The sequence below is a fragment of the Lampetra fluviatilis genome, chromosome 6, assembly GCF_964198595.1.
Source record: "Lampetra fluviatilis chromosome 6, kcLamFluv1.1, whole genome shotgun sequence".
NCBI classification, from domain to species: Eukaryota; Metazoa; Chordata; class Hyperoartia; order Petromyzontiformes; family Petromyzontidae; genus Lampetra; species Lampetra fluviatilis.
In genome coordinates this window covers 4,442,727-4,456,151 of record NC_136280.1, presented here as the reverse complement: position 1 = coordinate 4,456,151, position 13,425 = coordinate 4,442,727, and the positions used below count along the sequence as shown (strand labels likewise).

The 13,425-nt window shown below is 48.1% G+C and overlaps 1 protein-coding gene across 2 annotated transcripts in view; it reads right to left on the bottom strand.

Moving 5' to 3' along the window:
* LOC144933072 (uncharacterized) overlaps window positions 1–11,930 on the bottom strand; it is a 113,147-nt gene extending 101,217 nt beyond the window's left edge. For both annotated transcript variants that reach the window (XM_078857571.1, XM_078857572.1), the window contains exons 1-4: window positions 11,475–11,930; window positions 10,068–10,558; window positions 6,161–6,283; window positions 2,846–2,943 (exon numbers count right to left, since the gene is read on the bottom strand). In XM_078857571.1, the coding sequence (XP_078713697.1) occupies window positions 2,846–2,943; window positions 6,161–6,283; window positions 10,068–10,456 (610 nt within the window). In that variant the 5' untranslated portion in view covers window positions 10,457–10,558; window positions 11,475–11,930. The remainder of the gene's footprint in view (window positions 1–2,845; window positions 2,944–6,160; window positions 6,284–10,067; window positions 10,559–11,474) is intronic.
* Between the last annotated feature and the right edge of the window lie 1,495 nt (window positions 11,931–13,425).

The following is a 13,425-nucleotide window of genomic DNA, read 5'->3' as shown; positions in this document are numbered from 1 at the left end:
ACGAAGGCTTTTGCAACCAATATTGTCCATGGTTTGGGTTAGATCGCGTAAATATCGACGTGTCGTAAACCTGCCACCACTCGATGTTGTGGGTTTGCTCTCCAACACACAAGCGGCATGTGCCGAAGGAGTAATGTATCGGCACGTCTTGTTTTACGTGACAAACCTTACTCATTGGCTGTGTCGGGTGGTGGCGGGCTAACGACACATTGATATTTACGCGATCTAACCCAAACAAAAAGCTTTATTGTAGAAAAGGGGGCTGCTGCTGCTGCTGCTGCATAATGGTCAGCGTACTGGACTTACATTCCACTGCTCACCGGTTCTGTATCGCGGCGTGGCGGTTGAAACAACGGGCAAGTTTTATTAAATGCCCTCGCCTCTGCCGACGCAGCATTCTGAATATTAGTCGACTGCTAGGTGGCGTGCGGTGGGGGTCAAGCGTGGGTCCTCGCAGTTATTCCACAATTATTATTTGGTTCTTTTTTATTCCAAAATGTTTGGGCGTCGTAGAAGAGTAGGCCAAAATACCCCTTACCAGAAGTGTTTTTTTTAAGAACTCCCACGAGTGAAGAAGGGGTTTCTCACCAGCAGTGGTCTAATCGATACATCGTTAGGGCTGCACTATCGCCACTTACACATGAATAAATAGGCACATCTGTTACGCCTAATTTGTACTGCCTAATATCGTGGTTGTGTGGTTGTAGATGAATACGTACATCCCTAAGCAATAGTTATCAATTCACCGGTTTGGTCAACCGCACGCAGACACGTTGCGGTCAGGTGTATGCGTCTCTCGTGATGTCCACATCTCGTACCGGCGTCTGTATTCCGGCGGAAATTAAGTTGCAACCCTTCAGATGTGACAAAGCCAAAAAGGCCGCTATGTATGCATGGTCGTCGATCACCGCTGGCACTTGCACGTGTCTGGGAGTGCTCGCACAGAGCGGTAATTTAACCCTGGTTTTCTTCATAATAGAGGGGGGTGTAGAGGGGTTTGATCGCGTAAATATCAATGTGTCGTTAAACACGCCACCACCCGACACAGCCAATTAGTAAGGTTTGTCACGTGAACAAAAACGTGCCCATTCGTTACTGGTTCAGCACACACCGCTTGTGTGTTGGAGAGTAAACCCACAACAACATTTACAATTATAGTGTAGTGTATAGTGTAGTGTATAGTGTAGTGTATGTTGGAGAGGAAACTCACTACAACATTTACAATTATAGTGTAGTGTATAGTGTATGTTGGAGAGTAAACCCACTACAACATTTACAATTATAGTGTAGTGTATAGTGTAGTGTGTGTTGGAGAGTAAACCCATTACAACATTTACAATTATAGTGTAGTGTATAGTGTAGTGTATAGTGTAGTGTATAGTGTAGTGTATAGTGTAATGTGTGTTGGAGAGTAAACCCACTACAACATTTACAATTATAATGTAGTGTTTAGAGTAGTGTATGTTGGAGAGTAAACCCACTACAACATTTACAATTCGAGTACGACGTTTCGCCAGTCATCGCAACCAGCATCATCGGGCGGAACAGCCCAGAGTTGTTGTGGAGAAATCCTTCCGTTTGCTTATTTGTATTTTCCTAGTGCCTCTCAATCATAGACCACCACCCAACACTCGTGCCTCAAAACCACACAGCCTCTACCTCTGCCCGCACCAGTAGCTCACCTCTATTCTCCATCTCACCATCTCCCCCCCCCCGCCTCATTACTGTGGTTTGATCTCCTGCCAGCAAGGCAAGCTTCATAGCTGGAGAAACGCAGCGGCGCCCGGAGCCGCCTCGTTCTTGTCTCGCCATGTATAGAAAGGATCCGACTACTTTGCGGCAAACAGAAGGAAAAAAAACCCGCGCGTAAATAAGCGCTATTGTGGTACTTGCCACCGGTGCGGAATCTGTTACGAGCGCAACCAAACGAGGCGCCAGCGCAGTCCATATCTCGGCATAAAAATTCCCTCAATTTCTTCCCACAAATAAGCTCAACCGTAGAAAATCACGAACGAGGCTTGCGCCATCGCAAGCTGTTTACTGATGCGTATCGAACGGTCGGCGTGACTATACCAGCCTGTGCATTATGAGACATCTCCTTTACCAGTGGCAAAATATAGTAGTAGGTTTTTACCCTTTAAACTGGTACAAAACTAACACCTTTATACAAGGCATCATGTTTGCAATAACCACAACACAAGTAGTCAAAATGCAAACAAAAAGAAAAAGAAACAACTCTGATAATGATAATAATATGCACTGTCCTTGAAGTTGATTGGTCCACACCCGAGACAGCTTTTCTTAGAGCCTAGTCTCCATTGGTGTTGGACCAGATGACACCAAAAGGCGTACAACTCAAAAACAGTGCATTATCAGAGTATTGAGAGCTCGGGGTAAGCATTTACACTATGAGACCTCCTTTACCAGTGGCAAAATATAGTAGTAGGTTTTAACCCTTTAAACTGGTACAAAACTGACACCTTTATACAAGGCATCATGTTTGCAATAACCACAACACAAGTAGTCAAAATGCAAACAAAAAGAAACAACTCTGATAATGATAATAATATGCACTGTCCTGTGCATCTTCACATCCCCCCCGCACCTCCGCCCTTTGATAAAGTTACCGCTGCCCACATCGCCTCCCACACCCTTTAATCATCATCCTCGATTTCTTAAGACCACCACGGGCCCCCCCCTCCCCCCCGTGGCTTTCCTCTTCCCCCATTGCCCAACCCAACCTGACTCCATCACCACCGCCCCCCCCCTGCCCAACACCGCTGCTCCGCTAACCGACGCCACTGCCATCTCTGCGCTCGTCTGACCGGCCCCCGTTCCGACTCACCCTCCTCGCAGCTGGGACCCATGAAGCCGGGGCAGCACCGCCACTCGAAGGCCGACACGGTTCGATAGGTCACGCGATACATCGGCCGGATCAGTGTCCTGTCACACGCGCACACACACACGCGCACACACACACACGCACACAAGGACAGGGATCCCTCGTGTGGCCTTTGACAGCTGGCACGGCGAGGAGAACTCGATTGGTGGTGTGGCTGACACCACCCGTGTGTGACACACACAGACAAAGATAAAAAAAAGATCCCCCGTATAGCCTTGACAGACTGTAGGGGCAAGTGCAGTTTGCGAGCACCTATGAAGGCCGGAATGGTACACGAGGGGGTGGGTGTCCAGCACCACGCCCGACCGCCTTTGTCTCCCCAGTGGCGATGTTTACACACCGCACCGGGTACTCATTTGAGGCTGAGTCGACCTAGTGGAGGCCCAGGACCGGTTCAGATAATCGTCACTGGTGTTGGCCGTGAACGGGAATTGAACCCGTGTCGCCAGGTTCATAGCGCAGCGCGCTAACCGCTACACTACCGCTCCCCTGACACACACAGACACACAAAGACACACACAAAGATACATACAAAGATCCCCTGTATAGCCTGTACAGGCTGTTGGGCAAGTGCTGTTCGAGAGCACATACGAATGCCAGGACAGTGCATAAAGGGATGGTGTTGCCAGGAGCACTCTGGCCACGGAGTTTGCCTTCGTGCTGTGAGGCTCCTTCGTATCGACTCGGATGGAGGTTTTTTTTTGTATTCTCTCTCATTTGTATTGGCTTCTGACTACTCTGACTGCTCTCTAATATATTCTGCCCATTTGTTTGTTGGGGTTGCACCCGATTCAAGAGCCGAATGGCTCACAGGGCTATATCAAATAAATGAAACTGAAAACCGAAACTGAAAAAAGAAAAACTGAATATCCATTGCCACATATGATCTGATCGTCTCGGTTTGGCCAATGACCTAAATGTACATTTTATTTTGCTTAAATTCTGGATATATTCTTTTTCTACGCACACCATGCGATGCGTGTATCGTGAGCGTACAAATGAATTTTAACCAACGCATAACTGCATGCTCAGCTTTAACATTTTACTGGGGAAACACTGAATGTGCACTGCTATTCTTAGGTTTTTTCGGTAAAGTCACGTAGGTAAAAATATTAAAAAGTAAAATAAAATAAAAAATCACGACGTTTCGGAGGCAACACAAGCTTCCGTCTTCAGGTGGTACCGTCACAGCCACGACAGCTGTATCAAGTAAATGTGCACTGATACTTTGCATAGAGAGGCAATGCGTACAACCAGAAAATCGTGCTGATTAAATACTGTGCAATCCAAGCCAGTGGGTGTTGCTCCCTCTCTCTCTCTCTCGTTAAGATTCCAGGGACTTAAAGCTTCAGGTATCACTTGTTTTTGTCTTTACCGGCCAATGTAAATAAGGGCCCTCTCCCAGTGATTATGAAGGACTTTGCCCTCAAGTGTAAGAGACCAGAGTCTTTATCCCTCCGAGGAGTTTTTAGGTTCTACCACGTGTCGTTCGCAATGATGTCCGACGTTTTGGACCACGTACTGGGAGATTCTTCAGGAACTGAATCAGCTCCAAAACGCGGTAACAGCCCGAAAACGCATCGAAGAGCGACGAAAGAGAGAGCTGGTGAGAGCTGAAGGCAGCGCGCGACGGGAGGCCTGTGTAATTAAAGTCTCTGTCTCCCACTAAAATCTCCAAGTGATGACAACAGGCACAACCTTCTGAACACGAACAGCGCACAAAGAGATCAACTGTTCTTCTTGGTTCTTTCGGTGAAGTCAAGTCGAAGGGAAATAATAAAATAATAAATAATAAAACATAATAAAATTATTCTCACGACGTTTCGGCCACAACGCAAGCAGCCGTCCTCGCGTTGCGGCCGAAACGTCGTGAGAATCATTTTATTATGTTTAATTTTTTTTATTTTATTATTTCCCTTCTACGTGACTTTACCGAAAGAAGAAAGAAGATGAATCCCTGCAGTCACGAAAGCTTTAAATCGAAATTTAGATCAACTGTTTGCAAGGATAATTCACCAGAATTTGGTGGCAGGAGTTGACGTGAATTTGCTTCTAATCACATCTCTACCTCGTCCCCCCCCCCTAATTTTTTAAGCCCAGATTTTGAAACCCTCATGTCTGTAGAATGCGATATCTGTGCCTTGTGCTTATCGCGACGTGGTTTGGCGAGGCTTCTTTCTTTGCACTCGCTTTGAAGATGAGATTCCATCCATTACCCGATGTGCAACTGAGCTTCTCCTGTCAAGCCCTAAGCTCTGTGTGTTCAGGTCTAAACTTTGCTACGTGGTTGTTGCTTTGTTTACATAGGTGACCCTTGCAAAAGAGACGTGCTAGCCTCGGTGGGTTTCTCACCTGTGTGGCATATCGTCAACAATAATAAAAATAAGCTCACGATGTGTGACTGGCCCTCTCTCTCCCTGTCATCAATAGTTCGGGAAAGTGACCACATTAAAATGACAATGATATTGGCTATAACGAGAATGGCAATTCGTACAGTGGGTATATCATTTGCGTTCACACTTTTGAATACATTCCCTTCACTCTTGTCATACATAAGCAAATGACGAATCAACTTCCTGCCTCTTCCAAGACGTCCAGCCTGGCGTTGAAGAGTATGCCAAATATCCTTGCTTGCGCCACCGCTTTAGATTTCCCGTCAGAAGGAGATCTCCCGCTAGCGGAAAATATCAGGCCTGCACCTTTACCGGTTTTTTTCCCAAGTGCGCTTATACCTCGTGCTTTTCGATTTAAAGCTTTCGTGACTGCAGGGATTCATCTTCTTGGTTCTTTCGGTAAAGTCACGTAGAATTGAAATAATAAAATAATTTACTATTAAACATAACAAAATAATTCTCACAACGTTTCGGCCACAACGCAAGCAGCCGTCCTCAGGTGGAGAACAGGTCTGTCGAGAAGACAGAGTCTGAATGTTCATTCAGACTCTGTTCATTCAGACTCTGTCTTCTCGACAGACCTGTTCTCCACCTGAGGACGGCTGCTTGCGTTGTGGCCGAAACGTCGTGAGAATTATTTTGAATGTTCATTCAGACTCTGTCTTCTCGACAGACCTGTTCTCCACCCGAGGACGGCTGCTTGCGTTGTGACCGAAACGTCGTGAGAATTATTTTATTATGGTTTATTATTTTATTATTTCCATTCTACGTGACTTTACCGAAAGAACCAAGAAGATGAACCTCGTGCTTTGTTACAAGGGCAAGCGAGTGACCCGACGGGAGCGACGAAGAGTTGGGAGGGCACCTGACGATGTTGGAGCAGCGCAGGGGCCAGCGGCAGCTCTGGTAGAGGCGCTGAGTGTAGGTCTCCGAGCCGTTCTGCACCTGACACGTCACCATCTTCGTTACCGTGTACTGGCACCAATTCCTGCAGCCAGAACAGGTGCGGATTTCATTAAACCCTTTCCGCTTAATCCATCGGAGAAGAAGAAAAATGAGAAGAAGAAACAACAAAACAACTCACAGCCTGAGAAGAAGGGGGGGGGAAACAGTCACTTATTTAAGAGCATTGGAAAAAAAAACATTTTCTTTCAGACACTTGCCTTCATTTTTGGGTGATCATTATTTACCGGTGTATTTATTCAAGGGGAGATTCACTGGGATCAAAGCACGCTAATTGTGCCCGATCTCGTCAGCTCTCCGAAGCTGAGCAGGTGTAGAGCCTGGTTATTACTCGGATGGTAGCCTGCCTTGGAATGCCCGGGTGTTGTCTGGCTTCAGACTGCGAGGTTGCCAAGAGGAGGGCAATATGGCAGTGGATTGAATCCATCGGTGCGGAGATTTAAAATGTCATCACATGCGTGGGTGGGCTTTCTCTGGGTGCCTGGGTTTTTCTCCCGCGTGCAAAATAGTGTTGAATGCGAATGGCCAAACGAACATATCAATGAAGGGGCTCTCCTGCCAACGTATTCGATGAAAAAAGGCATTATTATTGTTAAGCTTCATATGACCACTTTTTCGAGGATGCTTTGTCTCCGGCCTCTAGTGGGGCGTTTGGCCATTGCATTTCAACGTTTTCTTTCCAAATTTGGCCAGGCCACCAAACACCATGATAGACACCACATTGGCCTATTTGCGGAAATGTTTACATTTTGCAAGCGAGCAGATGGGGCTGCTGGGCTTTTACATATACTCTGAGCACAACATGTGGATTTGCTATATAGCCATGGGAATGCAATTCACGGAACTCCGTGGGACCACCCAGTTCCTCCTTCTTTCCACTTGCAAATGCAAAACATTGAAGTTTGAATGCCCAAAAGTGAGTTTGGCTGTACAAATAAGTGCAGACAATCTAAAGATCTTCAAGCGACCGGAGGAAACGTTCGTACGAACTCGCCACGTGCGGCCACGGATGGTGGAACAAGGGGGTGCCTGGGTAAATTCGCGACGAGACGTTATTACACGTGAAAAGCTGTGAATACTCACACCGATTGGCAACTAATTACAGCGATGTAAAACACGAATTCCTTCCAAAACAACATCCTTTTACCAGTGGGATTGTGACGGGGCATTTTTCCGCGATAAACCATCTCGGTCTCGCCCGTCAAGAGTGAACTAACATGTCAAGTTTCCAACTGTATCGCAGAAAGTTGCGGCGGATCGGTGACTTGGTGCCAATTATTTTAAGGGGTCTGGGCGAAGGCCAACTGTTGGATTCCGATGACCGGCTGTAGCCTTTCTGGAAGGCAGGTCAGTCACACGATTCACAGGATCAAGAGTCACTTTGCCGTTGCCAACAGAGCCAAGTGCAAACGGCCCCGAGCGAAGTGAAACTCTGGCAAGTTTTCGTTTACAGCGATCGCACGCGCACAAACATTTTACCTTGTTACAAGAATGTGACACGAGTCGCATGGTAGATGTGCCCTACTGTATCGGTAGCCCTTCGAACGCCTTCCCAATTATCCAGGAAAATTACCCTTTAAATTTTTTTTTTTAACACAGCTCCTACAACCAGGGGGGGGTGATATGTAATGGAAAACGTATGTCTGGGTAAAAAAAAAAAGTTTATGACTTCAGCTTCATGCTGCCCCAGCTGCTAATAAGAAACATTTTCCGCAAAGTTGAGCTGAGCTTGGAGACATGTCAACGTGATATTCGCATACCCACTGCATTTCGTGTGCATCACTTGTAATCAGAAGTGTCGTGAATGATTCCGTGGATAGATCACGAGGAATGTTTAGAATCGATTAAGCACAACAAGAGCAAAATTATCAATTGCAATCGTCCGCTTCCGTGTGGCGTGGAATTGATTGGCAACATGCATGCGGTGAGTGAGCCAGTGGATAGCTTCTTATCGCAACTGCCGACAGATGGATGATGTGGGCAGCGGTGTTTCTACGTGGCCCACGGGTCCAGGTTGATGACCGACAGACGCGGCTGTTCTCAATTGAATTCTAATCAATGAAGCCAATCAATATTGCATGCCTACTCCTTGGCAATGGATATATACAGTATGTGGCAATTGTGCAATGAGGCCGTAGCTCAGGATTTTTTTGTTGTTCACGCACAAGGCTCCGAAAAAGCAATCCCACGCGCCCTCGCATTCTAACACAAACAGTCCCGTTGGGCATCGCTGAACGGCGGAGAAAACATCACGGTCTTACAACAACATAAGTGTTACCAGGCGGTCCATAGCTACATTGTTGTGTTCTTCAATCGAGTTTGATGTGACGGTGCTCTCTGTGCAGGTGATGTGACAATGCTCTCTGTGCAGGTGACGTTCAATGCCCCAGTTTGAAGGGACACCGGATTTTAGTGATTCATCGCAATTACGTGAAGATATTTTTTATTTATTACAACTATGATATGCTTGGGAGAGGTACAATTAAAGTAAGTACTCTACCATTACGCAACAGCCTATTCTTTCATACGATGTCATTTAACGTCCCTTTTTACGGCAGCTCTTTTTCTAACTGCACAAAATGACGAGGGCAAATTGCAGGAACAGAACCATAAACCGTGTGACCTGGGCAACGTTCCCACGAGCCCAAAGGAGGGGAGGGGGGCTTATGGAGCACGGGGACGTGAATCCGAGCTGCGCCGCATTGATCATCCGTGTAACAAATACACTTCCACTTAAGACAACAGCAACAAATGCTTGGGTCGGCAACTGGGCCATTCCCGTGTCGTGTTATGCAGCGGCAGAGCCGGATCCCGGCCGTCATGGAAATGCTTCATACGTGTGCTGACCCCAACGTCGAATGGGCTGCTGCTAAGCATTACGCAACCTTCTTCTTGGTTCTTTCGGTAAAGTCACGTAGAAGGGAAATAATAAAATAATAAAAAGAAAACATAATAAAATACAATTCTCACGACGTTTCGGCCACAACGCAAGCAGCCGTCCTCAGGTGAAGACCAGGTCTGTCGGGGAGACAGCGTCTGAATGAAACACCACCACGCTTGGAGCGTATATTTAAGCTGGGTTGGAAGGGGAAGAGCGCCTTGACAAAAGAATTTGCATATCAAGAGGAATTTAGCATATTTATGGGAAATGCAGATATGTACTAATCACATTAGTACATATCTGCATGCTAAATTCCGAAAGAACCAAGAAGATGAATCCCTGCAGTCACGAAAGCTTTAAATCGAAATTACGCAACCTATTAAACAGTGGAGCACCTCGGTCCATGATGTACACGCGACATCCCGCCCAGCTCTCCGCCGTACACGATGGCCTTCGTGAATCCCTCATCACCTGCCAAACGCCCCCGTGTGATACAAAATTTGCCGCTGTCAAGTTCGCTCACCCATCCCCTTGCGCTGACTCCCAATCTAATGCCGGTCAACTTGAAGGTCACCCCCCCCCTCCCTCACTTGTCTTCCAGATCATCGCGGCCCACCCGCACGTCGACTTCTTCTCCTCTCTCGCCTCCCTCTAAACCCCTCCTTCTCCTGCCTCTCCCATCGCACCTTGAGGTCGCATTCGCTAATTCGAAATTGTGGTCGCACTAAAGATGTGGATGATGCAATTGTCATTGTCGATCATCTGCTTGCCACGATCAATACACTGCTGGATGAAGCCCTCTCCAGCCCCCCCCCCCGCCCGGACACCCCCATCTCTCCCGATAGCAGGTGGGGGGAATGGGGGGGGGGGGTGAATATTTTCTGGAGCTAAGCCTCGGACAGCTCCAGCCGATCGCATCAATCCTCACCGGGATCGCTGCTGCTGGTGGTGGTGCTGCTGCTGGTGGTGGTGCTGGTGGTGCTGGTGGTGCTGGTGGTGGCCTCCTGCCTGCAGGTGCTCAGTCGTTGCCAGATGGTGCTGCTGTCCCTTGCTGGCCCCGACTGACCCGGACGCGTAAGGGTAGCGGAACGATGCCCCGCCACCACCGCCACCGCTGCTACCGCTGATGCCACCGCCGCCGCCGCTGCCGCCGCTGCTCAGGGTACCGGGGTGCGAGGATGATGCGTGGCGAGTCCCGACGCCCGGCCGCACCACCGCGCACAGCAGCAGCAGCAGAAGCACCAGCAGGCGGTCGTGCTGCTGCGGCCTTGGAGTCGTTGCGCCCGGCGCCCTAAGGGAGGAGTGGCCCTCCTCCATCCCGGGATGCCACCGCCGATCTGCTGCTGCTGCTGCTGTTGTCTCCTCCCTGCTCCCTTTCCTCCTCCTCTTCCTCCTTCGCTTCCTCTTGCAGGTTGTTGCCTGCAAGTAGCCGCGGGCACATTGAGATGATTGTGGCTGGGGACCCGTCATCTGGAGGGAGTGCCCTGGCCAATAACGCGTGCGGCATCAGCGAGTGTGCTACACACGTGCGTTTGTTATAATCTAAATATCCCCGCACCTCAAGTTGAGCACGGCTGGCTACGCACGGTGCGAAAGAAGTTCAGCATACGTCCACACACACACATACACACACCGGGCGTGTCTGCTGATAACCGGTTCAGAGTTTGCGTGCTTAAATATGTGGTGAAACGCAATGTGCATTATATGCCTGGACGGCTAAGCAGTCGAGAAAAACATGTTATCTTTATTCGGATAGATATAACAGGTAATGTATTTATTTGTTTTGTTCTGGATGAAGTCCATCCAGGAGAGTTTACATAATGTACGGCCCTTTGTCAATCCACTGCTCCATGCTGTGTCCGGTCACCGACATACTTCACCGCAGCGGTGAAGAGTTTTGGGTCGTGAAGGAGTTCGCCCAAAAACCGGTTCAAAGCATCGCTGGCCACTGATGTTACCCGTGGTCGGGAATCGAACTCGAACTCAGGACGCTGGGTTCATAGCGCTGTGTGAACGAACCACTGCGCCTCGCCCCCCCCACCCCCCAGGAATTATTTTTTCTTGAAAAAGGCCAGTCGGCCGAAACGTCGATCTCTTCATTTAGTCTTAAGGGCGTCGAGGCAACATTCACCGTTAAAACAACCAACGCGCGGCGCTTTCACTTACACGTGATGATGACAAGCAACCATCCAACCTACCAGCATATGCATGTAACACTCCCGTATGCGCAAACACACCGGCAATTGCTCGACAGGTGAGGAGGTGCGAATGGCCCCCGACCGGCTGCAAAGTGCCGAAAGCCAGCGAGAGGAGTTATTGAAGCGTGCGGACTCACTCAGTGTTTGATGTCAGCTCGCGACGACGGCACGGTCATGTTAAACTCTGCAGCTCAACTTCGCGATGTTGCATTCCACACGGCAGGCAAAGAACAGAAGCAGCAGCAGCAGCAATCTATCCTAGACTGCTACATGCATTGACACATACACAGTATGGCTTTTTTGCTCAAGTCCCGAACTCCACAATACACTACAGATAATAGTATACACTACACAGACAGTATATATATGATCTCTACTTTGCGCTGAGACCTTGCTCGGCTTGCCTTTGCTGCTGTTGCTGTACAAGAGTCGCGCGCAAAGAGGTGGGTGAGGGGGGCAGAGCAACTTTTGTTTGCACAACGAACGCCGCAAGAGATGACTGTCTCTACCGCAGCAGCAGCAGCAGCCACTGTTACCCAGACCGGCTTCCAAAGTGCGTGTGGGTGATGATGTCTGGGCTGTGGAAGGGACCAAAGGGGTTGGTTTGGGGAGGGGTGGGTGGGTGGGTGATGGTGGGAGGGTGTAAGGAGTGGAGTGGGTGGGTGTGCGTGTGTGTCAAAGATTTAAAGTCTGGGCTGGATAAAGATGCCGTGCGGTTTGTTCTACAGAAAGTCAGCTTGTTTATATACATCGTGCGTGTCTTTTTTTTCCTCCCTCTCTCTCCAAGTCCTAACATGCATCGGCTTTGTACGCGGTAAGAGTGCAACAGCTGCGATTCTTTGCACGTGTGATGTCCTTCAGATATCAGTTTGCGAAGTCTTATTTTGTTGTTGTTGTTGCAGTGAATTGGTAATGTTACACGCAGTTAGATATTCATCTGCTTGGGAAATGGGAATAAACGGAGCGGGTTTTTTTGTTGTGTGTTAGTGATGTATTATTGCATTGTAGACTATCATTGGGTCCTCTTCTCGTTTTAGAGGGAGTGCTCTTACCAATAACGTCTGATATTTGTTTTTTAAGATGCTTAACTATGCTGAAAAGATGCAGACGGTTGAAATTATCCCAGAATTTCCTCCCTTGGACAAATCCTGGTGGTTAACATAACTACAGCATGCCAGTAGACCGATGGACTAAAATACGTATTTTAAGTGGATATACAGGAAGTGAAATTATCCATTGTTCGTTGGTGTATTAAACACAGAGCTGATATAAATTATCCATGTTTACGTTGAATTTTGCTTTTGAGTTATTGTACAGTATAAGTTCAAATGTGCTGCTGCAACACAACGGCAAGGCCGCCAATTGTTAAGTTCTTGGGTTCAACTCCTGGTTAGGGTCAACGCTTCACAACTATTTCCCCTGGGGTCACGACTCAAATGAGTACCACCTGGCGAGCACCATGTGATGGGAAGTACACAGTGGTTATCATGCGGGGTAAATGGTCCCCCTCCACAGGAATGTGGAATTTCCACCCACCGCTCAATAGAGCACGGTTCACATTTCTAATTTCATCCAAATATGACAATGACGTGGACGTATGGTTGGGGGAAAAATAGCTGCGTCATGCTGGTGACACCCAACCACTCCAAAACGAGTGGTGTTTCTATTCTGGACCAATGACTTTTAAATGCCTGATTCCATCAGATTTTTGGCAGCTAAGTGGGAATGAGCCTTGTTAGCGTACGGATGTGGTAAGATTCTGGGAATACCAGGGTGTTGCAAGCTTGGCTTGTGAGGTGGCCAGGATACGATGGTAAAACAATGGGTTTCTTGAATTCATCTGTAAGGGACTTTGATTGTTATCCCATTGTATAAGCATGGGTGTCCTCCAGATATTGTAGTCTCTTCCCACATTCTCGGCCACCAAAATAACGTCATGAAGCAGTCCTTAAAGATCCCCACGCGTTCCTGGAACCGAAGGTTGCCAATTCCTGTACACGCGAGACACTCGCCGTTAGAATTGACAAATCATCTCAATGCAGGACCCTCCTGGAAATTAAATTGAGACTCAGTGAGGCTTCCCGAGGT